Genomic DNA, 25,900 nt, shown 5'->3' with positions numbered 1-25,900 from the left:
GTGTCCAGTTCGCCACCCAGAGAGTGTCCAGGCCAAGGTACAGGGGAGGGGGGGTGGGGGAGCCCAGTGGGTCTCTGAGTTGCAGGGACAGAGTTGCATGTTGGGGTGCCCATGGCAGCCAGGGTTCACAGGCAGAGAACCAGAGTGGGGAGAGGCAGGAGGGCATCCCAGTCTTCGGCTGAAGACTGAGCCAGTCAGTACGTGTAGGGGAGGCAAGAGCTGGAGGCTGGGCCAGGTGGATGGGCACTCTGCCTGTCTTCTCCAAGAAGGTCAGCGAAGCTTCCATCCTTTACCTGGTGAAAGTGGAAAAGAACATGGAAGAAATGTGCCTGGAGGTTCTCCTGGCTCAGGCCCAGGTGAGGTGTGGTCACCTCACTCAAATTCCAGCATTCAGTTCGTGAGAATTCAGGCACAGGCCACATTTAACAGCAACAAGAGCTGGGAAAGACTGTCCCTGGCTAAGTAGTCACTGCCAAGAGAAGCTTTGGGAGAAGCACGCATTTTGTGCGGGATTAGTTTGATGCAACAGCTCAGCTAGAGAAATCAGGAATGGGTTATGTGACCACTCATTTGCATGCATCAGTACCTATTACTACCATTCAAAAGAGCAATGCCTTGAGAAAACTTGAAATATAAATACTTCCTCTGTCGATTGCATATGTATCTAAATATCTTTAGAAGCTTAATAATTAACTTGCCAGCATTACAACCCAGGAAGGTTTTTCTTAAGGACCTGGGAGCCATCTCTTTGAAATGTAAACCTCTAGGAAGATATTGTCCCTCTCTGTCACCACAGGGGGCAGGGAGGTCGTTAAGCATGGGCTCTAGGCACCTTGCTTTGAGCTGTAACTACCTTGTTGTTGGAGAAATGTGAATAGTTTGCTTTATCCTTTGAACAGAGACAACTAGCACGGATGGGCACCCAGATCACCAGGTGAATTTAGGATGAACTATGAAAGCATTAAGAAACAACTGGCCAAGAACATGGTTATATAATTTCACCAAAAATAAATAAATAAATAAATAATGATAAATCATCGTCCTTATCCCATTTTTTAAAAATTTTTTTTTTCAACGTTTATTTACTTTTTGGGACAGAGAGAGACAGAGCATGAACGGGCGAGGGGCAGAGAGAGAGGGAGACAACAGAATCGGAAACAGGCTCCAGGCTCTGAGCCATCAGCCCAGAGCCCCACGCGGGGCTCGAACTCACGGACGGTGAGATCGTGACCTGGTTGAAGTCGGACGCTTAACCGACTGCGCCACCCAGGCGCCCCGTCCTTATCCCATTTTTGAAAAATGACGTTTTAACCTAACATAAACTTAATTCTCTTTGACAGGTAAGATCTCAGGTATCTGTCTTCTTCTTCTTCTTCTTCTTCTTCTTCTTCTTCTTCTTCTTCTTCTTCTTCTTCTTCTTTTTTTTTTTTTCGGTTTGTGTGTATTTCCTGATTGTTTTACAGTCTTTACGCATTAGTTGTGCAATCTGGACAAGCTACATCTTCTATTTCCTTCTCCCTCTTGGAAAAACCATGTGCCCATAGATACTATTACTTTATGTCATGGCTGGGTATTAATTGTATCCCAGCGTTTCAGTGAAACTTCTAATATTTAAGTGACGTGCACATGGTACACCCTTTCCTTGTCCCCTCCTGTTCGTGGGGAATCTCAGTGCCAACACGAAAGATCTCAGGGCAAGCAAAGGACCAGGGATCCAGGACGTAAACACAGCCCGCTACTCTAGGCTACACCTTCCCTTAATCCCTAACAGAAGCGAAGACAAATGGAAAATTGGGTCCCAGGTCCAGGCGGTCAATCCCCTCCACACAGCGCCCTCTTAAGCACCAGATAGGGTGGAGACATTCGAGACGTCCCCTAACATGTGGGCGCTTAGACTTATGGGAAACAGAGTCCGGGTATTGGTCCCGCTCCCGAGGCGGACTCCCGTCAGGAGCAACGCCGGCGTCGTCCTGCGCATGTGCGACTCGCCCTGTGTGCGTGTTCGCGCACGCGCAGTTCCGCCGCGCCGCTCTCGCTTCCTGTCCGTGCCCAGGTCACCGCTGGCCGTGCTTCCCAGGCTTCGGCCTCAGGCGGGCAAGGACCCCAGGGCCTGCGGGGCTGAGCGCCGTCCGTCCGGGCCGGCACCCAGCGGGCGCAGAGCTGTGCGGGCCGGGCGGAGTCTCGAGCGGAGACCCCCAAGCGCGAGCCCCGGAGCCCGCGGGCTGGGCCGGAGGGGCCGGGCGGCGGCACCGGCGGCGCAAGGCGGCGGGGCCCGGGCCCGGCCCGTTTGCACCCGCGGCGGTTCGGCCGAGGCTCGCGGGACGGCGAGGTCCCAGGCGGCCGATTTGGGCCCCGGGACGGTCGTCTGCCCGAAGTGAATTTGTCCCGGAGGCCCAGATCCGGCTCCTCGGGAACGGCGGTCCCGGGAGGCGCCGCGCCAGCTCCGGAGCCCTCGGGAGCCTCGGGGCAGCTCGGCAGGTCCCGACGAGGTAGGTCGTGGGCTTTCGGGTCTCCAGGCGGTTGTGCATCTTGTGGGCCGCGCCGCAAACCGAGGGCGCGAGCGGCGGCCAGGGAGGGATGGGCTCTCCCCGGGACTCGTGGGGCCCAGGTTTCCTGGGAGCGCAGGGGGTCCCCGCGTGGGCTGCGGACGTTCTGTGTCCGCTCCGTTCTCCAGTCCCGATACGCCTTGCTCCGCGTGCCGCCCTCTCCGGCTTCCAAGCGGGTCTCTAAGCGCCCCTGAGCACCTGTGCTGTGTGCTCTAAGTGTGTGCCGACCGCGCCGGGCTCTGCCCTGTGGCATCCGCCAGTGTAGTGCAGGACAAGCCTGAGAGGGTTTGCTGCTGCTGCCGCCGCGGCCGCTGGGGTGACAGAGGAGGAGGTTGGGCCTGAGAAGGGAGGTGGCTCTTGGAGGGTGACCGAGTCTATGGGTGGGATTGTGGATGCGACTTCTGCGCCAATGTGCTTCCACTCTGTTAAAGTTTTCTTCTTACGTGCAATAACCTAGTTAAGTTAGATAATATAAAAACAAAATCGTGCCTTGATGATGCCCATCTGTCCCGTTTTGGAGAGCTAATATTCTTTGTCCCTCTGGATACTTTGATTTTAAACAGTTTGAAGACACAGTAAGAAAATTTGTAAACGGTGTAAGGGGAGATTTTTTTTTTTTGGCAACATTAATTTAATGAAGGCAAACTATTTAAAAAAGGAGTGAATATTTATATTAACCAACGAGGGTAACCCATCTAAACATCTCCTGTGGGGCGCCTGGGTGGCTCCATTGGTTAAGGGTCCAACTTCAACTCAGATCTTGATCTCATGGTCAGTGAATCCGAGCCCTGCATCAGCGTCTGTGCTGACAGCTCGGAGCCTGGAGTCTGCTTTGGATTCTGTGTTTCCCTCTCTCTCTGCCCCTCCCCTGCTCACGCTCTGTCTCTCAAAAATAAACAAACATTAAGAAACTTAAAACCAAACATCTCCTGATATGTGGGAGTAACAGGTATGCTTTGTGTTCCACCTTTGTCACATCTTTAGCTCCTTGTAAGTGTTCACAGGGTGTCATTTTATGAGCTTTTCTTTGGCGGTTACTACGCAGGATGCTCCTGCCTGGGCAGGCCAGATTACCCATGACTTCTGTTATTTCTTTCTCCTTCCCTAGGTCCACCGTTAACGGTCTGTACGCATTTCCAAGAGCAGTAGAAAATGAATGAGTCCCAGGTGAGCTTTCCTTTGTCTGTATATGTTCTCTTACTTGTTTTTTAATGCATTTTAGGAGGTTTATATGGTTCCAGATTTTACAGTGGGAATGTAGAAATAAATAAAAGACATCATCGTGTAAAATAAAATTGTTAGGATTTGGATCGGCACCCAGAGTCCTTGTTGAGTTTATGTGTGTAGATAGTGGGCTACTTCAGGGCTGTGGGGGTAGAGCTACAAATATTAAAAAAAAAATTTTTTTTTTTAATGTTTACTTTTGAGAGAGAGAGACAGAGCTTGAGCAGTGGAAGGGCAGAGAAGGAGATAGAGAATCCAAAGTAGGCCCCAGGCTCCATGTTGTCAGCACAGAGCCCGACATGGCGCTCGAACCCACGAACGGCGAGATCGGGGAGATGATGACCTGAGCAGAAGAGGCTTAACTGACTGGACTGCCCACGTGCCCCTATAGCTACAAATGTAACTGATGTTCCTGAAAGTTACAGAAAACGAAGAGTACCGCCCATTACGTGATTTGTATTGACTGTAAGAAGAACCCAGTCTGTTACTTGTGGGTTTTAAAGATTTCCTAAGACTTGAAAAAAATTTTCTTGTTAAAATTGAAATAACCAGGGATAGCTTTCCCGGTAACAACCTTTAATGTCATTGCAACACGTGGCTTATACTTGTAGCTTATCTGAGCTGAGGGCCTGCCCAGGGAGAAATGACACGCACCAAAATGCTGTGATCCAGCCAGACATATTTTCCCTGCTACTGTTTAATCCAGGGGTAAAAGCGAAGTCCTGAGGAAACGGCCTGTTCCTCCTTCAGATGCTTCTGTTACTGTTTATTCAGGTTGTGCCGTAAATGGTACGGGAAGGTATTCTCTAGTAAATGTGTCCTCACGCCTGTTTCCGTTAATCCCCAGCGTTTGGGTTTTGTCCTCACCACTCTCCTGAATGTGGTGGTAAAGATTAGCATTGACCTCATTACAGTCAAGTCCGTTGGGCGTTTTCCAGCCCTTACCGCACATCACCATGTGTTTGCTGTTGACCTGTTGCTTACAAATGGATACTTTCTCCTGGGGTCTCTTGGTTCTTGGCCTCTAAAACAAGTCACCTGAAGTATTTCTGTAAATACCTTGAGCTGATGAGGAGTCTTTGAAAGAGGGAGTGGGGATGGCCCACATTATCTCTCTTTTTTAATATATAATATCTGGTGTTCAGAGGTTCACAGTTTTCCGAATGTTTTGGGTTTGTTCTTTTCAATCAGGATACGCGTAACAGTCTACATGTTGTGGCTGGCCGATAAGTCTTTTAAATTTTTTTTTTAAATGTTTATTTATTTTTGACAGGGAGAGAGACACGAGTGTGAGCGGGGAGGGGCAGAGAGAGGGAGACACAGAATCCTCTGTGTGAATGCCTCAGAATCCTCTGAGCTGTCAGCACAGAGCCCAACATGGGGCTCAGACTCATGAACTGTGAGATCATGGCCTGAGCCGAAGTCGGATGCTTAACTGACTGAGCCACCAGGTGCCCCTAAATTTTTTTTTAATGTTTATCCATTTATTTTTGAGAGAGGGAGAAAGAGAAAGATCTCGAGTGGGAAAGGGTCAGAGAGAGGGGTGGGGGGAGAGAGAGAATCCCAAGCAGGCTCCATGCTGTCATGGTAGAGCCCCACGTGGGACTCGATTTCACAAGATCCCACGATCGAGATGGTGACCTGAGCCAAGACCAGGAGTCAGACGTTCAACTGACAGAGCCACCCAGGCGCCCTGTCTTTTAAATCTTTTAATAGTAGCTCCCCCTGTGTGTCTCTTGTGTTACTTTGTAATTTATGTTTTGAAGAAATTGGGTCTATCCTTAGTTTCCCATGGTCTGTATCACATTGCTGTCATTTTAATTCCCAGTAAGTCTTGTAAAATTGGTAGTTAACTTGGGAAGTTTACCCATTTACGTTCAGTTCTTTTGGCAAAGACTTTGTTCCTCATGACCCTTGTCTACTTTGTCCTGGAGGCCGTGTTCTAATCCTGTCTTTTTTTGTGTGTGATGTTAACCTCCATTGGCTGATGTTCATTGCCAGTTCTTCAGGAGAGACAAGGTGATACATGCTGCTTTACCATTTCTTCTTCATTTGCTAGCTAGAATACTTTTCTAAAGGAAAGCATCTCTCAAATCGTTCTGTGGTTCACACAGAAAAGATAATTTCCACAATATTGAGTAGGCTCCTGTGCAACAGGAATTTTGTTTGCGTGTTTCGTTTTGTTACCATTAGCTCACGGGTTTAGACGCGTTTTAAGTTTTTCAGTACACTGAAGTTGTCACTCTATTTGGTGTCTAGGTGGATCTGTCTTTGACCAGAGGAATCTCTTCAGATTGGTTTCTGAGTCTTTTGAAACATCCCCTATATATTCGATAGCTTTCGTTTTTATTCAGCATTTTATTTTGAAAAAACTTCAAACTGCACAACAGTTGCAAGGATCGTACAAAGAACTCCCGTGTTCCTTTTGCCCAGATACTCCAGATTTTGACATGTTCCCACATTTGCTTTATTATCTCTGTGTATATATGTATTTTTTTCTGAACCATTTGAGAGTGGATGTCATCTGTCATGTCCCTTTTCAGATTGTACCTCCTGAGATCAAAGATACTGAATTCAGGAAATGTAACTTTGATATAATATTTTTATCGAATCTATAGTTCACCTTCTGATTTAACAAGTTTTCCCAGTAATTTTCTTTATAGCAACTTTTTATTTCCAGTTAAGCGTCTGCTCTTGATTTTGGCTCAGGTCGTGATCTTGCAGTTTCTGAATTTGAGCCCCCTGTCTGGCTCTGTGATGACAGTGTGGAACCTGCTTGGGATTCTCTCCCTTTCTCTCTCTCTGTCCCTCCACTGCTCATGCACGCATACTCCCTCTCTCAAAATAAATAAATAAACATTTTTTTAATAAGTGCATTTCCTGTAGACAGCACATAGTGGGGTCTTCCTTTTTTTTTTTTTTTTTTTAATCCAGTCTGACAGTTTCTATTAATTGGGCTGCTTCGGCCATTTACACCTAATACAATTATTGGCATAACTGGTTAGGTTGTAGTCCATTGTCTTTGATTTCTAGTTGTCCCATCAGCTTTGTCTCCTCTTTCTTCCTTGTTTTCCTTCCTTTGGACTAATTGCTTTTTTTTATGATTCCATTTCACATCCTTTGTGGGGTTGTTAGCTATAGCACGGTTTTTATTTCAGTGGGTGCTTTAGGGTTTGTAGTATGCAGCTTTAATTCATCACAGTTTCTCTTGAAGTGATGTTCTCTTTTGCTTAGCATGCAGGAAGGTTATGGTCCCTTCCATTTGTCCCTTCTGGGTCCTTAAACTGTTGTTGCATTTTGCTTTTACAGGCAGGATCAACCCCGCAGTACATTGTGATTGTTATGTAAACAGTTATCTTTTAAAGAGTAAGGGAGAATAGCATAGTTACTATTTTTTCTGAAAAAATCCAGACTCTTATTTTCTGTCATTTTCCTTCTGCCTGAAGGACTTCCGTCACCTCTTCTTCTAGTTGATGATGAATTCCTTCAGGCCTTGTATGTCTGAAAACGCCTTTATTTTTGCGTTGGCTTTTATGTCAAGGGAGCTATGCTGGTTTTTCTCCTGTGCTTCAAACCTGTTCCTCTGCTGTCTTCTCCCTTACATTGTTTCCAAGAGAAATATGATGTCCTCCTCAGCTTCCTTCTCTGTATATAACCTGGTTTTTACTTATTTTTCTTCCTCTTGCTGCGTTTAAGTTTTTAAGTTTTTATTTACTTATTTTCAGAGAAGGGGGTGGAAGGGGCAGAGAGAGAGGAAGAAACAGGATCCCAAGCAGGTTCTACACTGTCAGCACAGAGCCCGAGGCGGGGCTCGAACTCACGAACTGGGAGATTATGACCTGAGCTGAGATCAAGAGTCAGACACTTAACTGACTGAGTCACCCAGGCACCCCTAAACTTTTCTCTTTGTTTCTGGTTTTGAGCAGTTTGATTGTGAGAGGTCTTGGTATTGTTTTCTTCATGTCTCTGTGCTTGGGGATCTCCTTGAACTTCTTGGATCTGTGTGTTTATGTTTTTCGGCAACCGTGAGAAATTTTTGATCGTATTTCTTCAGCTATGCCCCCCGTCTCCCCATCCATCCGCCCTGCATGGATTCCTCTTACCTGTATGTTCCGCCACTTGAAGTCGTCCCACAGCTCACTGACACTCTTCATTCTCTTCAAACTCTGTTCTCTCTGGGTGCTTCATCTTATATAAGCTTCCGTTGCTGTGCTTTGAGTTGACTGATCTTTTTTTCCGGCAGCGTGTTCATCTAGTGTGCTGTACTTTTCATCTCAGACACTGTAGCTTTTATGTGCAGAAGTTCAGTCTGAGTCTTTGTTTATATCCTCCCTGTTTCTACTCAGATATTTTGAACATAAGGAATCCCGTTATAAACTGTTTCCTTGTGCTCTGGCGCTTATAACATCTGTGTCCGCTCTGGGCCCACTTTGGTCGATTGATGATTTTCTGTACGGGCTATACTTTCCTACCTGATTCGCCAGTGTGTCAACCGTCCTCACCTCTGTTTGGGTTCTCCCTCCCTGCTGCAGGGCTGGAAACTCTCAAGGCAGTAACCACAGGCCTCACCTTGTTTATTTCCGGTCCACGATCGTTGCTTCAAAATCAGCATCTTGGAGACCACAGCTTTGTATATTCTGTTTTTTGGTGTCCTTTCAGGAGGGAGGGTAAATGCAGTCCTCCTTCATCTTGGCTGAAAGCAGTCCCAATATCTTGAGTCATAGTTAGAAACCTTTCCCTGCACTGGTGATGAGGAAATTCACCCATAGTTTGTGTTTGTTTGTTTTCTGTGTTGCTGAATATTTTACATTTAGATCACTGATCAGTTGGACTTTTTTCTTTTATGGTGTAAGATACGGATGCTGTTTTGTCCATGCCCAAATGACTACCGTTACTCCAACACTGTTTATTGCAGTCAGTTCTGTGGATTATTGTAAAGTCTGTTTTTAGACTTGGTGCTCTGCGTCACAGACACGTCTCCATTCTCGCGGCGAACCAAACCATTTCATTCATAAAGGTTGGGGTCTTTTTTTTTTTTTTTAATGTTTATTTAAGTAATGTGGGGCTTGGACTCACAACCCCAAGATCGAGAATCTCATGCCCTTCTGACTGAGCCAGCCAGGCGCCCCATGAAGGTTGTGTTTTAAAACTGGTGGGATTAGGCCCCCTGAACTGCTGCTTTCTTTGGAAATTTTCCTAATTGTTCTTGATTTCTCCCCTTCATATGAACTTTAGTGCCAGCTTGCCTAGTTCCAGGCAAAAGATTTTTTTTTTTTTTTTTTTAATGTTTGTTTATTTTTGAGAGAGTGCAAGTTGGGGAAGTTCAGAGTGAGGCAGACAGAGGATCAGAAGTGGGCTCTGTGCTGACAGCATAGAGCCCAATTCAGGGCTCAAAAACACAAGCCGCAAGATCATGACCTCAGTAGGAGTTAGACACTCAACCGACTGAGCCACCCAGGCCCCCCACGAAAAAAGTTTTTTGATCTTTTTGTTGGGATCACACATCTGTAAAGTAATTGGGGGTAACTTGCATCTTTGTGTTACTGAGTTGACCTGTGCAGGAACAAAGCATCATGCCATTTGTTCAAGTGTACCTCTGTGTCTTTCGGGACTGTTTTTAAAGTTTTCCTGCTATAGATTTTACACATTTTTTTTTTAATATATGAAATTTATTGTCAAATTGGTTTCCATACAACACCCAGCGCTCATCCCAACAGGTGCCCTCCTCAATGCCCATCACCCACTTTCCCCTCCCCCCCACCCCCTTCCAACCTTCAGTTTATTCTCAGTTGTTTTTTTTTTTTTAATTTTTTTTTCAACGTTTATTTATTTTTTGGGACAGAGAGAGACAGAGCATGAATGGGGGAGGGGCAGAGAGAGAGGGAGACACAGAATCGGAAACAGGCTCCAGGCTCTGAGCCATCAGCCCAGAGCCTGATGCGGGGCTCGAACTCACGGACCGGGAGATCGTGACCTGGCTGAAGTCGGACGCTTAACCGACTGCGCCACCCAGGCGCCCCTATTCTCAGTTTTTAAGAATCTCTTATAGTTCGCCTCCCTCCCTCTCTAACTTTTTTTCCCCCATGGTCTTCTGTTAAGTTTCTCAGGATCCACATAAGAGTGAAAACATATGGTATTTGTCTTTCTCTGTATGACTTATTTCACTTAGCATAACACTCCATACATTTCTTATTAACAGTTTTATCTTTTCTGTTGCTCTGTAAACTGTACGCTTCTTTTTACGTAATGAAGGTTTTTGGCTTTGTTTTGTTTTTTTAAGATTTTTTTCTTTCTTTTTTTTTCTTTTTTTAAGTTTATTTAACTAATCCTTACACCCAGCCTGGGGCTCAAACTCACAACCCCAAGATCAAGAGTCGCCAGCTCCTCCCATCGAGCCAGCCAGGCACCCTGAGGGCTGTTGCTTTCTGTGTGTTGATTTTATATCCTGTCATCTAACAGAATTCTTTCATTGAGTTGGTTTTGTTTTTGACTCTCTGAGTTTTCTAGGTGTAGTGTGTCACCTGCAAATAATAGTTTCACTTTTTCTCTGTTGATTGTTATGCCTCTGATTGTTTTTCTCCAATCGGAGGTAGCACTCTGCCCCGTTCCCGATCTTACTGAGAATGAGTCTAGTGTTTGTCCATTAAGTAAAACCCCGATTTTAGAACCGAGAAGTCTCCGTAAATACACATGTGTGTGCGTGTCCTCATCTGTGTAAACTTAAAAAGCATACGTGTGCTTGTGTGTGATTGAGATGGGTACGTGTATGCACGTATCACACGTACTTTGCGTCTCAGGGTACAAGAGTGTGTGCGTGTATGCAAGTCCGTGCTAGTGAATCACGTATGTAGTTCAAGTATTGTCAGGTGTTTGCAGCATCTTTGTGGAGATCAGTCTTTTCTTAGCTGTATTATAACAGCATGTTATGTCAGTGGATTTTCAAAGATTAAACAGGTCTGTATTTTTGGAGTAAGTGCTGCTTAGATATTATATGTTACCGTTTCAGTCTGGTGTTGGATTCTGTTTGCTGATATTTCGTTGTGGATGTTTGTGTTGATGTAAGAGATACCGTGTAATTTTATCTATCCTATTTATTGATCGATCGGTCTCCTAATCCTGGTACTCCTTGCCGTGTGGACTGAGAACCCAGAAGGTTCTTACTCTCCATGGCAGTTCACAGGCTCACTCGGCCTGGACCAGCTGGGACGCCCTGCTCTGGGTGGCCAGTCAGCTCAACTCTGCAGTCTTGGGCAGTCTCAGCCGTGGCATCCGGATCAGTGGTGTGAACCCTTGTTGATGCAGACTTTGTAAGTGATATAAACCCCTTGTTGATGAGGACTTAGTAAGTAGCAGGGCCATGGGGCACATTTGCTGAGCGCTTCTCTTCTGAAATATGAGTTCAGTGTTCGCGGTCGCCCGAACTACTCCTGGCAGCAACTCTGGAAACCTTCTTGCCTCCTCCGTTGGGGCTTCTGTACCCCCTGTTCGGGCTGGGGTGGAAGGGTATCTCGAGTGTTTGAAGGAAAAGTGTTCCCTTTGATAAATCAGTTGTCCTGCTTCGCTGCAAATACCTTTACAATGTCTGCACGCCTCAGTGATAGCTTGGCTTCATATACGGTTCTGGGTTCGAAATCCTTTTTCCTTTGCAAGCAGTGGCCAGTTCTCTGTGGGTTTTTCTCAGGTGAGAAGTAGAATGGCAGTTCCCAGGGGTACCTAAGGGTGTTTTTTCCACCCTTGTAACTTTTTAGGATTTTTTTTCCTTAATTTTTCCGCTTTGGGTATTTTGTCAGGAAATTTCTAGATCTGTATTTTCCTCCCAGTAGTCCTGTTTGCGAATTGGATGGCCCCTTTTGATGCGAAGGCTTACTTGATTCTTCAGCTCAGGTATCGTTTTCAGTTGTTGTTGTTTTTTTTTTTTTTTCTCGTTCGTTGTGAAAATGTCAAATCTGTCAGATTTGGCTTTCATATCTCAAGCTTTATCTCATTTCAATTTCTAGTTATCTGAGAGATTTCCTAGATTATATATTTTGTGTCCCATTTGTTATTTAAGCCTGTTCCTTGGGGATTTTAAAAAATTCAACAATTTGTTCTTTAATCTCTAAGCATTTTGTGATGGCTGTTTTTAGGAGAATGTTCTCATGTTATGGAAGCAATATCCTGCTTAATTTGTTAAAAAATATAAATCAGTGGAGGGGCGCCTGGGTGGCGCAGTCGGTTAAGCGTCCAACTTCAGCCAGGTCACGATCTCGCGGTCTGGGAGTTCGAGCCCCGCGTCGGGCTCTGGGCTGATGGCTCTGAGCCTGGAGCCTGTTTCCGATTCTGTGTCTCCCTCTCTCTCTGCCCCTCCCCCGTTCATGCTCTGTCTCTCTCTGTCCCAAAAATAAATAAATGTTGAAAAAAAAATTTAAAAAAAAATATATAAATCAGTGGAAAAACTGTAAGTTGTTTCCTTTATGAAATTGATTCCATTATTGCTGACCAGCTCACCTTGATGCTTAGCTTTTACTTACTCGCTTTTCCTCAATTGGTGAGAATTCTTGATTTTTTTAGTTTCAGTTTTTGAGAGAAAAATTACTAATAGCTAACGTGAATATATTCACCTAATGACCCCATTTTGCGCTTTCCCTTGTGGAGGGGAAGTCTGCGGAGCTCTAGAAGTTAGTGGATTAGCGATACGTGTTTTAGGTAGATATCACTTGATTTTTTTCTTACAGTGTTTTTATTGTGGTAAATTACACATGACGTGAAATTCATTCACTGTTTTAACCATTTTAAGATACCCAGTTCATTGGCATTAAGTACATTCACATTGTCAGGCAACCATCACCATCAGCCATCTCAAGAATACTTCTCATCTTGCAAAACTGAAACTCTGTTCCACATCAGATAATAACTCCACTTCTCTCCCAGCCCCTGCAGCCATTCCCCTTTCTGCCTCTGAGTGTGATTGCTCATTTAAGTAGATTCGCACACTGTTCATCGTTTTGTAACTGGTTTATTTTCAACGAGCATAGTGTCCTCAGAGTTCGTCCATGTTGGAGCAGGTGCCAGGATTTCCTTTTCTTTTTAAGGCTGAGGATGACTCCGTTGTACATACGGACCACATCTTGCTTATCTCTTCGCCTGTCGGTGGACGCTTGGGTTACTTGTATGTTTTAGCGATGGTACGTAATGCTGCTGTGAACATATAAGTAGCTCTTTGAAGGCGCTGCTTTCAGTTCTTACAAGCGTACACTCAAAAGAATTGCTGGATCCTATGGTAATTCTATTTGTTTAGTTAATTTTGAGAGAGACAGTTGGAGGGGCAGAGAGAGAATCCCAAGCAGGCTCCACACTGTCAGCTCAGAGCCCGACGTGGGGCTTGAATTCACAAACTCTGACATCATGACCCGAGCCAAGATCAAGAGTTGGATACTTAGCCAACTGAGCCACCCAGGCGCCCCTGGTAATGCTATTTAGAAAAGAATTTTTTTTTAATGTTTCATTTTTGAGAGAGAGAGAGAGAGAGAGAGAGAGGCAGAGAAAGAGAGAAACACAGAATCAGAAGCAGGCTCCAGGCCGCGCCTTCCCTGCATCAGGCTCTGTGCTGACAGACACCACCCTCAGGAAAATCATCCGTGTCCCAACACGGATGGAGCTCATGTATGTCCTGGTTTGCCTGAGACCGTCTTGTTGCACCTGTATTCCTTCTGGTTTAACATTTACCCCACACGGAAGTTTTTGGTTTGGACGGTGAGCGTGTGGCCACCCTAATTACATAGGCTCTGAAGTGTGTGTGGCCACAGTGCCCGCAGCCAGAGCGTTCTTACCATCCGACCCTCATCTGGCTGCTGTGTGCACTGAAAACCGGGAGCCACCCAGGCTGCTCAGGTAGGCCTGTGGTTAATTTCCCTTCACTTCCGCTGCCGACAGGGAACCCCGGGCCCTCCCGATGGGCCTGGGGATGCTCCAGGGCTCCATTAGAGTCCGCCGTCCTCTCTTGTGGTGCCCAGCGTGTGCCCTGCGTGCAGCTCTGTGTTCCGCAGCTCTCAGTTCTCCTCTTCTCGACCCCACATCTCCGGAGTCTCCTCAGAGACGCCTGCTCTAGGTAACAGTCTCTGTTTTTATATCGCTTTGATTTGGACCATGAGAGGATTTCGTTTTGTTTTCGAGGCTGGAAAGTGACTGTGTACTTTGGGCGTCCTCTCCTGAATTGGAATCAACTCTTATTGTCAGAAAGCTGTCCTTGGGGCCCCCGAGTGGCTCAGTCGGTTAAGTGTCTGACTTTTGATCTCGGCTCAGTTCATGACCTCATGGTTCGTGAGTTCGAGCCCCATGTCGGACCTTGTGCTGTGTGGAGCCTGCTTGGAATTCTCTCTCTCTCCCTCTCTCTGTGTGCCTCCCCTGCTTGCGTTTTCTCCCAAAATAAATAAATGAACATTAAAAAAAGAAAAGTGGTCCTGGAGAAGGGTCTTGATCTCTTTGCCCTGTTCTTCCCTGCCAACCTGTTCAGTACTGATGCTGTCTGTTTTCAGCCATTGGTCCTTTTTCATGTTCGCATCTTTCCCCCTGAACCCTGTGCGGTACTCTGCCACACCTGTGACGCCAAGCCTGGCAGCATAACATTCAAAGTTTGTTGTTGTTGTTGTTGTTGTTTTAATTTTTTTTAAACATTTATTTATTTTTGAGACAGAGAGACAGAGCATGAACAGGGGAGGGGCAGAGAGAGAGGGAGACCCAGAATCCGAAGTAGGCTCCAGGCTCTGAGCTGTCAGCACAGAGCCCCACGCGGGGCTCGAACTCACGGACCACGAGATCATGACCTGAGCTGAAGTCGGCCGCTTAACCAACTGAGCCACCCAGGTGCCCCAACATTCAAAGTATGTTAAGGCACTCTCCCTGCGATAGACCTCACCCTGACGTCTCGGGCGTTCGTCAGCGCAACCAACCATGTCGCTGCAAGAGAGGGGTATTTGAGATGCGCTGTTTGGACCAACACAGGGAGGAAGTAGAACACTTAGCCACACAGGTGGCCCCAGGTAGCTAGCCCCCGTGAGGGTCAAAGTCCAAGATGAAAGAGCTGAAGCAGGAGGTGCGTCAGGCAGGAAGGAGGAGACCGTGGATGGGCCCTACGCGCACCCTGTGAAGAGGGGGCCGGAGGCCCTGCTAGGAAAGGTGGCCAGAGAGAAGGCCAGGGAATCCGATGCTTGTCCATTTGTGTGGTGTTGCCCTGGCAGGAGCTTTACTCACCTCACGTCCCCCAAAACTCAGCCCACTGGCAGAACGGGAACTCCGTTGGTTTTCTGGTTTGGGGGTTTGGTTTTTAGGGGGGCAGTTAAAGGAACCAAAGACAGGGGCACCTGGGTGGCTCAGTCGGCTAAGCGTCTGACTTCGGCTCAGGTCATGATCTCACGGTCCGTGGATTCAAGCCCCAAGTTAGGCTCTGTGCTGACAGCTTGGAGCCTGGACCCTGCTTCGGATTCTGTGTCTCCTTCTCTCTGTCCCTCCCCCACTTGTTTTCTCTCTCTCTCTCTCTCTCTCTCTCTCTCTCTCTCTCCCTCTCCCTCTCTCTCTCTCTCTCTCTCACTCTCAAAAATAAACAAACACTTAATAAAAAGAACCCAAAGGCAGTGTATTTCCATTATGGTTTGTTTGATTGTACAATCCGTGACATAAAGTCAGATTTTCAGTGTTCATAGTTCATTTTACCGGCGAACTTGGTCAGCTCCTGTGCCCACACATCTCCTCCATGTTACCGGTTTCGATCACCGTGCCATTACAGGGACCAGTGTCATTCAGGGATGTGGCCGTGGACTTCACCCAGGAGGAGTGGCAGCAGCTGGAGCCGGAGGAGAAGACCACCTACCGGGACGTGATGCTGGAGAACTACAGCCACCTTGTCTCCGTGGGTGAGGAGAGCCTGCTGTCCGGTTGCTGCTTTGGGGGGCGGGGTCGGAGGCCTGCCAATTTAGTGATTTTCTTCCCTCAAGTTTGAAGAAATAAATGATAGCACCATTTAACTCTTTTTGGGCTCCCGGTAGGCTATTGGTCTGTTTAATCCTCCATCGAAACGTCTGGATTTTGCTAAGGTGCAAAACCGGGCACTCGATCAGGCAGCCTCCGAGGCAGCATCTTGGACTCAGAGACCTGAAAGGTGTGCAGCCGGTCCCAGCCTGCCTCCATTCCTCACTCACAGGGTACGACAGCACCAAACCGAAAGTGATCCTCAAGCTGGAGCAGGGAGAGGAGCCGTGGGTAGTGGAAGGTGACCTGCCGTGTCGGAGTCGTCCAGGTATGTCAGGAGCACGTTACGGTTTTAAACATGGTGGCCCCAGACCCCTGGGAGTCACTGAAGGCTGCTCTGAGCCCAGGCGCCCGTGCGGGCCGCTTTCCTTTTGCATTTGATTTGCACTTGTGGGGAACCTCCGCGTGAGCCTGTGCTGAGGATCCGGTGCCTTTCTCCTACCCCCGTCTCCCCCCTAGTAACTTAGCCTCCCCCCAGTAGCGCAGAATTCCTTTGTTTTCTGGCGTTCAGAAGTCTAAGAGAAAAATTAACTTGAGACTCTCACGTTCATTCTTTTTGTCTTTCCTTCCTTGCTATGAAATGCCTTGGGCTGGTTTTCTGCCCATTTCACTCCTTCCTCTGTGCACTCAGCCACCAAAACCTGTCCCCTCCCTGAGCTGCTCCGCCGAGGGTGCACCTGTGCTCTGTTTGGTGGTGCTGAATGCAGGCCCTAAATTGTTGAAAACGGACCTCTGTGCTTTGCAGCCAAAATACAACGCAGACACAGAGTTCGGGGTAAAGAGGAACAGTAGCTGCGTCGCTTTGCCGGCCAAAGGAGGCTGCAGCACGCTGTGGCCTTCACGACTCCAAGCCCGCCAGGAGGAGGGCACTGGCGGTTTTATAGGGAAATACAGGATCTAGCGGGTCTCGACAGAACTGTACATGCCGCCAGCATCGCTAGTCTTCAGGGGGGTGATGGGTTCCTGAATGGGCTGAGAAGAAAGGAGAGGAAGACAGGAAGAAGCTTACTTTAAAATTGAGCTTCGGTGGGGCGCCTGGGTGGCGCAGTCGGTTAAGCGTCCGACTTCAGCCAGGTCACGATCTCGCGGTCTGTGAGTTCGAGCCCCGCGTCGGGCTCTGGGCTGATGGCTCAGAGCCTGGAGCCTGTTTCCGATTCTGTGTCTCCCTCTCTCTCTGCCCCTCCCCCGTTCATGCTCTGTCTCTCTCTGTCCCAAAAATAAAATAAACGTTGAAAAAAAAAAAAAAAAAAAAATTGAGCTTCGGGGGGTGGCTCAGTTGGTTGAGCATCTGACTTCGGCTCAGGTCGTGATCTCACGGTTTGTGAGTTCAAGTCCCACATCAGGCTCTGTGCTGACAGCTCAGAGCCTGGAGCCTCTTTCGGATTCTGTGTCTCCCTCTCTCTCTCTGCTCCTCCCCTGCTCACTCTCTGTCTTTCCTTCAAAAACAAGTAAACGTTAAAAAAAAAAAAATTAATGGGGCGTCTGGTTGGCTCAGTCGGTTAAGCGTCCAACTTCAGCTTAGGTCATGATCTCGTGGTCTGTGAGTTCGAGCCCCGCGTCGGGCTGTGTGCTGAAGCTCAGGGCCTGGAGCCTGTTTTGGATTCTGTGTCTTCCTCTCTCTCTGACCCTCCCCCATTCATGCTCTGTCTCTCTCTGTCTCAAAAATAAATAAATGTTAAAAAAATAAAATTAAAAAAAAAATTAAAATCAAGCTTCAGGGCACCTGGCTGGCTCAAGTCAGAGGAGCACACAACTCTTGATCTCAGGGTTGTGGGTTTGAGCCCCACACTGGGTATAGAGATCACTTAAAAATAAAATCTAAAAAAAAAAAAAAAAAAAATTGAGCTTCATGGAAGCATTACTGCAGCCATTTTGATCTTTGTTCAACTTTATACTTATTATTTATTTTGAGAGAGAGAGAGAAAGCACGGGTGAGGGAGGGGCAGAGAGAGAGGGAGAAAGAGAAACCCACCCAGGCTCCACACTGTCCACACAGAGCCCGATGTGGGGCTTGAACCCACAAACTGTGAGATATGACCTGAGCTGAAGTCAGACACTTAAACTGTCTGAGCCACCAGGTGCCCCAAGATTTAATAAATATTTTAGAGCTTCCCCTGAAGTATAGATAGGTTTTGAGTGTAGCCAGTGCTGGAAGCCACATTGAATGAACAAGGGCATGAGCACAGGCTGGTGGTTGGGAATAAGTGGGCATAGCCTGGCTTCCTGGAGCAGGAGGTATTTTTGGAAGAGTAGCAAATTGCTACTTTGAGTATATTTGTGAATCCAGGTAATTGAAAAGTCTTACTGGTGAATGATAAATTCTCTGTTTTTTCCTATTGGTATTTGGGGCTTTGGGGCCAGGGATGGTGTAGATTTCTGAGCACAGAACTGTCGGCCATTGCACTGATTGTGGATGAGAGCAGCTAATGATAATAGCTCAGAGGCTCCAAAAACTTGTAAGATACGCAGAAATAAAAGTTAATACTGTGGGGGCCACGTTAGAAATCTGACATTCAAGGTTTTGTACAAAATGAAACCTGCGTGTATGGAAACTCTTTGTTCTCAGGATTCATTTGGTGTTACGTCAGGGACATGGCTGGTTTTAGGAAATCGAGGTCAGCAAGTTGAAAGAAATTGATGGGTATTTGTTTCATATCCTATACTATTCTGAGCGATTTGCATGCACTAAGTTGGTCCTTTCCCAGCCCGGTGGTCTGGGCATATTTCAGCTGTGTGAAGCCGCATCACAGTTAAATACCTTGCTCAAGTCCCAGCCAGTAGTGGTGGATTTGAATCAAGGTAGCTTCATCTCTGTCCTCTTAGCCGCCACGCTCTGTTGTGCAAATAAGGGCAGTTAGGCTTATGTAAGCCCGTCAGAACACTTCACAGAGCCGATCTGAGCGGCCGGGTCTCTTGCCATCGGGTCCATCTTGCATTTCTTTCAGACAGTTATGTGCCTGGAAGGAACTCTCCTTCCAGGTGAAGGTGAACCAGGGCTGGGGAGTCGGAGACTCCCAGGGGAGAGGGACTGGGGGACAGGGGTGGGGGACTGTCTCTAAAGGTGAGGAGATTGGAATTTTTAGAATGATTATTTGGATTTACGTACAGAGTAGAAAGGCAAAAATTTCGGAAGGGTCTGGGCTAGTGAGAACGTCACCATGGTAATCTTAAGTGTGAAGCAGTATATTACAGTTTAACGTAAATGGTGATCTCTTGCTTCCAAACGTAGGCCATACTTGATTATTTTCTTTGAATGTTCGTACATCAATTACTCTTCTACCGCCTGACCGATGTGCTCCAGATTCCCCCCATGTCCACCTTAATCTAGTGCTCTTTCAGTGACATTGCCCTCTGCTCATCAAATGTCGGTGAAAGGTTTATTTCACCTTTTCTACCAAAGTTTTGAACATAGTTTGTGAAGTAATAAAGGTACTTTATTCAGTGTGAACTTATTCTCCCTTTTGTCTATAGTTCTCAGTCCTATCCCACTTGTCCCTTTCCTGGGTCTACCCCATCCCCATATGTGTGTGTATTTGTGTGTGTGTCTGTCTTGTAGGACAAACAAAGGGGAACAGACGATTGTACACTTGTGACTATTTTATTGCAGAGATTGGCCATACAGCCAGAGTCAGCCCATTCTGTACCTGTTGTGTTCAGATTCACAAGGTTTGTTTAATTTTATTCCTTTTTAGAAGTCTGGAAAGTTGATGACCTGATAGAGGGAATCCCAGAAAATGGAGATGACATTTCAAGGCAGGCTGTTTCTACCAACAGCAAAACCCCAAATGAGGAGAGAGAGGATGCATTTGATACAACACATAATGTGGAAACAAGCCTTGTTCCTTCGAGCGTCCTATCTCACACTTGTGTCTCATGTGGAAAGAATTTAGAATCGACTTCAGAATTAATCATCAGTGACGGCAGCTATGCGAGAAAGAAACCCAGTGAATGCAGCGAGTGCGGAAAGACGGACCACGGAGACAAACCCTATGAGTGTAACCAAAATGGGGAAGGCTATTCTCAAAATGCAGAAAGTATTCTTCAGAACATTAATCTTTTGGAGAAACCCTTTGAATACAGTGAATGCATGGAAGCCTTAGACAACGAAGCTGTTTTCCTTACTCATAAGAGAGCTTATATGGGGGAGAAGCCCTACGAATGGAATGACTCCGGGTCAGACTTCATCCAGATGTCAAATTTTAATGTTTACCAGAGATCACAGATGGAATTGAAGCCCTTTGAGTGCAGCGAGTGTGGGAAATCCTTCTGTAAAAAGTCAAAGTTAATCATACATCAGAGGGCCCACACGGGAGAGAAACCTTATGAATGTAATGTATGTGGGAAGTCCTTCAGCCAAAAGGGAACCCTCACCGTCCATCGGAGATCCCACTTGGAGGAAAAGCCCTATAAATGCAATGAGTGTGGGAAAACCTTCTGTCAGAAGCTACATCTCACCCAACACCTGAGGACTCATTCAGGCGAGAAGCCCTATGAATGTAATGAATGTGGGAAAACCTTCTGCCAAAAGACCCATCTGACCCTGCACCAGAGGAATCATTCAGGAGAGAGACCCTACCCCTGTAATGAATGTGGGAAATCCTTCTCCCGCAAGTCTGCCCTCAGTGACCACCAGAGAACGCATACAGGAGAGAAACTTTACAAATGTAACGAGTGTGGGAAATCCTACTACCGAAAATCTACACTCATTACCCATCAGAGGACACACACAGGAGAGAAACCCTATCAGTGCAGTGAGTGTGGCAAGTTCTTCTCTCGGGTGTCGTACCTCACCATCCATTACAGAAGTCATTTAGAAGAGAAACCCTATGAATGTAATGAGTGTGGCAAAACCTTCAATTTAAATTCAGCCTTCATTAGGCATCGGAAGGTACACACAGATGAGAAACCCCACGAATGTAGTGAATGCGGAAAGTTCTCTCAGTTCTCCTATCTCACCGACCATCCTCCGGCTCCTTTAGGAGAGAAACCCTATGAATGTAACGAATGTGGGAAAGTCTTCCTCGACGGTTCAGCCTTCAGTGGGCACCAGTCACTTCCGAAAGGGGAGAAATCCTATGAATGTAACATATGTGGGAAATTGTTCTCTGAGTTGTCCTACTACACTATACATTATAGAAGTCATTCAGAAGAGAAACCCTATGGTTGTAGCGAATGTGGGAAAACCTTCTCCCATAACTCTTCCCTCTTTAGACATCAAAGAGTGCACACGGGCGAGAAGCCCTATGAGTGTTATGAATGTGGGAAGTTCTTCTCCCAGAAGTCCTATCTCACTATCCACCATCGGATCCACTCGGGAGAGAAACCCTATGAATGTAGTAAATGTGGGAAAGTCTTCTCTCGGATGTCGAACCTCACTGTACACTATAGAAGCCATTCGGGAGAGAAGCCCTACGAATGTAACGAATGTGGAAAAGTCTTTTCTCAGAAGTCCTACCTCACTGTGCACTACAGGACTCATTCCGGAGAGAAGCCCTACGAATGTAACGAGTGTGGGAAAAAATTCCACCACAGGTCAGCCTTCAATAGCCATCAGAGAATTCACAGGAGAGGGAGTGTGAACGTACTGGCTGTGGGGGATCTCCTGTGAAGTCAGAGCCCTCTGAGTATATCGAGATCCAGTAAGGAGTCCGAGATCGGTGTCTGAGAGTTCGTGCTTCTGAATGGGGAAAATTCTTCAGGCATTGGATTCATCTTCACCTAATGTTTTTCACAGAGGAGAGTCCCTAAGGATGCAAGAAGAAACAGAGCCTTCAAAGCAAGACCCTACAACTCATTGGACACTAGATAATTTATACAGGCGTGAAACTTGATAACTATTTAATATTTATTTTGGAATTCAAATTGTATTTGCATATCAGGGAATCACACCAAGGCGAGATCTGTCTAAGTAATGAATGTGGGAAAATCTGTTGTCTTGGAAATTGTTATACTGAAAGCCATATTTCTGATGTAAATTCACATGTTTATAGGGAAGATACCAGAAGCTATCAGCTCTGAATAAACCATTGTATAAAATCATCAGGAGTTTATAATGAGGACAGTACATATATGGCAGTTTCTATCATGTTTTAAAAATGTGTTCTATCAGTAATTCTATGCAAACTTGGATTTGAATTATTTGGGAAAAGGCAGTATTCTAATTTGAGTATTAAGGTGGCAAAATGTACTAACACGGGATTATATATTGTTGGTGAAACATTTGATAAGTACCAGATAGTTAAATACATAATTTTCTATTTGTTTGAAGGTATTTACAAATGGGTTTTTCATGAATGCCCCATCAATAAATTGTAAGCCCGTGGTTTTTATAACGTTTTCAACTGCGTTTGAGCAAAAAAAGTTTAAAGTACTATTTTCATAAACTATGCATAGATGATTTGGAGTTAAGTCTGTGTCAGTGAAAGAGGGCCTTGCACTGTGTAGTCTATAAGATACACACAAGTCTCATGCCATCCTGCATGGGTTTGAGCGAGCCATGTGCCGATACCACGTGATCCAGAAATTTCATCTCTGATTTGATTTGAATACTATGCCATTCTTCTCTGCACTGCTTATTCCCAGTATTTTGAGACAAATGCAAGTTTCTGTCAGACAGCTTTAGTTGATGAACTCCGTGTCCTTTCTCCCCTCATTCCTTGCTGGAAGAGTTTGGGTATCCGCCGTTTCTTCACATGACATAGAATGTGAATCCTGATTCGTGTAAACCAGTCACGAGAACTCTATTCGGACCGCCAGTAACTTGTTTATAGTGGTCACATGACCCAGTTCTGGGCCAACAGAATAGATGGATGTTGGCAAAAGGATAAGACATCGATCAATGGGTTTTACTACTCCAGGAACACAAGGGGGGTCATTTAATAATCAAAAATTAATTCCTGGACTACATCACATGGAAAGAAGTAATCTAGGATGCAGAAAAGTCATGTGGTGGTAAAGTCAACATTCGTTTATGTGCTTCACAAACTATGGATTTGAGAGGAACTTCCTTCCTTGGATGAAGAGTGTCTAAAACCACAAAATGGCAGCATGCCTAGTGCTGAAATATGCGAAGTTTTCTCCCAAGATTCTAAAAAAAAAAAAAAAAAAAGACAAGGTTATTTCCTGTCACTAATTGTATTCAGTATTCTGCAGAAAGACCTAGCCAGGAGAGTAAGGGAAGAAAAGTAATCAGAAAGCATGAGGATTAGAAAGAATTAACACTTTTATTTGCAGATGACATAGTTCTGCACATGGAAAATTCTGAGGAAACACATGAGTAAGTTTAGCAAGGTCCGTGCATACAAGGTCATGATGCAAAAAATGTTTTAATATACCAGCAGTGAACATAAAAAGTGAAAAACTTAAAAGCAATACCACTCAACAATAGCATCAAAAATCCTCAAGTGCCTAGATGGAAAATTACCCAACACCATATTTTCAAAAACTGTATCCAGGAAAAAAAAAAAAAAAAAAGACAAAACTTGAGAGGGACTTATACGATTCATGGATTCCAGGACAGCCTTAAAAAGGTCTCAATTATCCCCAAATTAATTCATAAGTTCAATGCAATCTTAAAAGTCCTAGTAAATTTTTTTTATCAAAATTAAACTAATTCTCAAATTCAAGTGAAAATTCAGAAGGCCAGTAATAGTCAAGGATATCTTCTGGAATAGATGGAACAGAAGAACTTACATTGCTTGATATCAAAGAAGACCTGTCATAAAGCCATAGAGATTATATTATAATTGTGTGGTATTGGCACATACATAAACAAATTGACCATTGGGACAATAAAGGCTCCAGAAACACCCATACATAATACAGTCACTTGATTTTTGATGAAAATGATAATCCAGTGTAATGGGAGAGATGTTCTTTCTAATAAATGTGTTGCCATTGCGTTTAATAATTTAATAGAAAATAGAAATGTGGATTGAGGTGGATTGCAGATCTAAATATGAAATGTAAAATAATAAAGCTCTAAGAAGAAAACTTAGTAGACTATATGTAACCTTATAGGAAGCAAAATTTTTCTTACGATCCCAAAGTCACTGGGGATGCCTGGATGGCTCAGTTGGTTAAACGTCTGACTTTGGCTCAGGTCATGATCTCACGGCTCGTGAGTTCGAGCCCCGCGTCCGGCTCTGTGCTGACAGCTCAGAGCCTGGAGCCTGCTTCTGATTCTGTGTCTCCCTCTCTCCCTCTGCCCCTCTCCTACTTGTGCTCTCTCTCTCAAAAATAAACATTAAAAACACTTTTTTTAGAAAGAAGATCCCAAAGTCACTGAACTATAAATTATAAAATAAAATCAGTTAATTTGGATATGTTAATTTTTTGAAACTTCTGTTTATCAAAAGGACCCCACTAAGAAAGCAAATAGGCAAGAAACAGGGAAAAGATACTTATAACTTATGTATACAACATACGACAGCAGACTTGAGCATACGGGAGGGGTTGGTGAACGTTTTTGGAAGCGGCCAGATAATAAGTACTTGGGGCTTTGTGGGCTGGACAGCCTCTGTGAACATGTCTGTGTCCCAATAATACTTTGTTCAAAAGCACGTGCAACAGCCCGGATTTGGCCTGCAGGTCATAGTTTCCAGCTGTGGATCTGTAACTTAAAAAGAGCGTTTACGGGGACTCCTGGGTGGCTCGGTTGAGCATTCTTGTCTCAATTTTGGCTCAGGTAATGATCTTGTGTTTGGTGAGTTCGAGCCCTGCATAGGGCACCGTGCTGATAGTGCGGGGAGTGCTTGAGATTCTCTCTCTTTGTCCCTCCCACATTCTCTCAAAATAAAACTTAAAAAAAAAAAAAACGTTTAAAAGGAGCGTTTACAAATCAACAAGAAAAAAATAGAAAATGGGCAAAAAGATTGGGGACATCAGTTAAGAGGATATCCAGATGATAATCATGAACAGTTACATTATTAGTAATCAGGAAAACGCACATTTAAAATGCCATGTGGAACTACCACCCACCCTCTGAGATGGTTAAAATGAAAAGCATGAGAAAGGATCAAGTTTTGGCAAGGATGTGAGCCGTGGGAAGCGTGCCCTGCTGGAGGTATTGCCAACTGGTATGACCGTTTTGGAAAGCTGTCACTTTTGAACATGCATGCACCCTTTTAACCCAAACCTCGCAGATCTGTGCATTTATGACAACCAAAGGACATACTAGAGTATTCTTGGCATAAAACTGCCAGAAACAATTCTCTGAAGGCATGCATGCAGTGGAATGAGTGAACCCAAGTGGTATAATTCACTGCAGAAGACTAGAACATTAGGAACAAGTGACCCAGAAGTACTTGCAATAATAGCTCAGTTTCACAGAGCTGAACGAGGGAATCCAGACACAGGAGCAAACATGCTGTATGACTCCACCTATATAAAGTATAAGAACAGAAAAACTTCTCTGCAGTTAGAAATCAGGATATACGTTAGCCTCAGGCAAGGCTGAAAATGGTATTTATCTGGTGCTGGTAATACTGTTTCTAAATCTGGGTGCTCAGTATCTTGAGTGTTCCGTGCACTTAAGATATGTGTATTTTTCTGCATGTATATTATCTTGAAGTCCTGCATAATTTTGAGCAGGAAATACTCCTTAGAGTAGTTTTAATGGCAACTACAGAGATTTCCTACACTGTGACCTTAAAGCTTAATATAAAGTATATTTTAAGTAAAATATTTGAAGAGGTGACAGAGCCATTACATATTTTGTCATCCTTCCCTTTTGCATATATAAATGGGTCCGAACCGCCTCTTCCAATAAAGAACTAATGTGTGTAAACATTTCTTATTTTCTCAAGTTGTTTTTCACGTTCTGAATTCGGGATGCGTCTTCTGCATTACTGTCATAGAGGTGACCTTGCTTGGAGGTAAATACATAAAACGGTGAGTTTGACTTGATGGGAAATCGTACTTAGAAGGTTTCCTTTCAGCAAATGTAAGATACTCCATTGTTGGGGCGCCTGGGTGGCTGTCGGGTAAGCGTCCGACTTCAGCTCAGGTCATGATCTTGCATTCTGAGTTCGAGCCCCGGGTCGGGCTCTGTGCTGGCAGCTCAGAGCCTGGAGCCTGCTTCAGATTCTGTGTCTCCCTCTCTCTCTCTACCCCTCTCCCACTCACGC

The 25,900-nt window shown here is 45.3% G+C and overlaps 1 protein-coding gene across 4 annotated transcripts in view; it reads left to right on the top strand.

Moving 5' to 3' along the window:
* RBAK (RB associated KRAB zinc finger) overlaps nucleotides 1–25,564 on the top strand; it is a 37,543-nt gene extending 11,979 nt beyond the window's left edge. For 2 of the 4 annotated variants that reach the window (XM_086692249.1, XM_086692248.1), the window contains 4 exons: nucleotides 3,655–3,713; nucleotides 15,532–15,658; nucleotides 15,946–16,041; nucleotides 19,466–25,564. In XM_086692249.1, the coding sequence (XP_086548375.1) occupies nucleotides 3,699–3,713; nucleotides 15,532–15,658; nucleotides 15,946–16,041; nucleotides 19,466–21,381 (2,154 nt within the window). In that variant the 5' untranslated portion in view covers nucleotides 3,655–3,698 and the 3' untranslated portion in view covers nucleotides 21,382–25,564. Of the gene's footprint in view, nucleotides 1–2,018; nucleotides 2,490–3,654; nucleotides 3,714–15,531; nucleotides 15,659–15,945; nucleotides 16,042–19,465 lie in introns of those variants that run through there. The other 2 variants (XM_086692247.1, XM_086692250.1) reach the window with 2 other exon arrangements.
* The last annotated feature ends 336 nt before the right edge of the window (nucleotides 25,565–25,900 follow it).

The sequence above is a fragment of the Puma concolor genome, chromosome E3 (assembly GCF_028749965.1).
Source record: "Puma concolor isolate L17-30 chromosome E3, mPumCon1.1.hap2, whole genome shotgun sequence".
NCBI lineage: Eukaryota > Metazoa > Chordata > Mammalia > Carnivora > Felidae > Puma > Puma concolor.
Note: the sequence above shows the minus strand (reverse complement) of the source record. Positions and strands in the feature narration are given on the sequence as shown.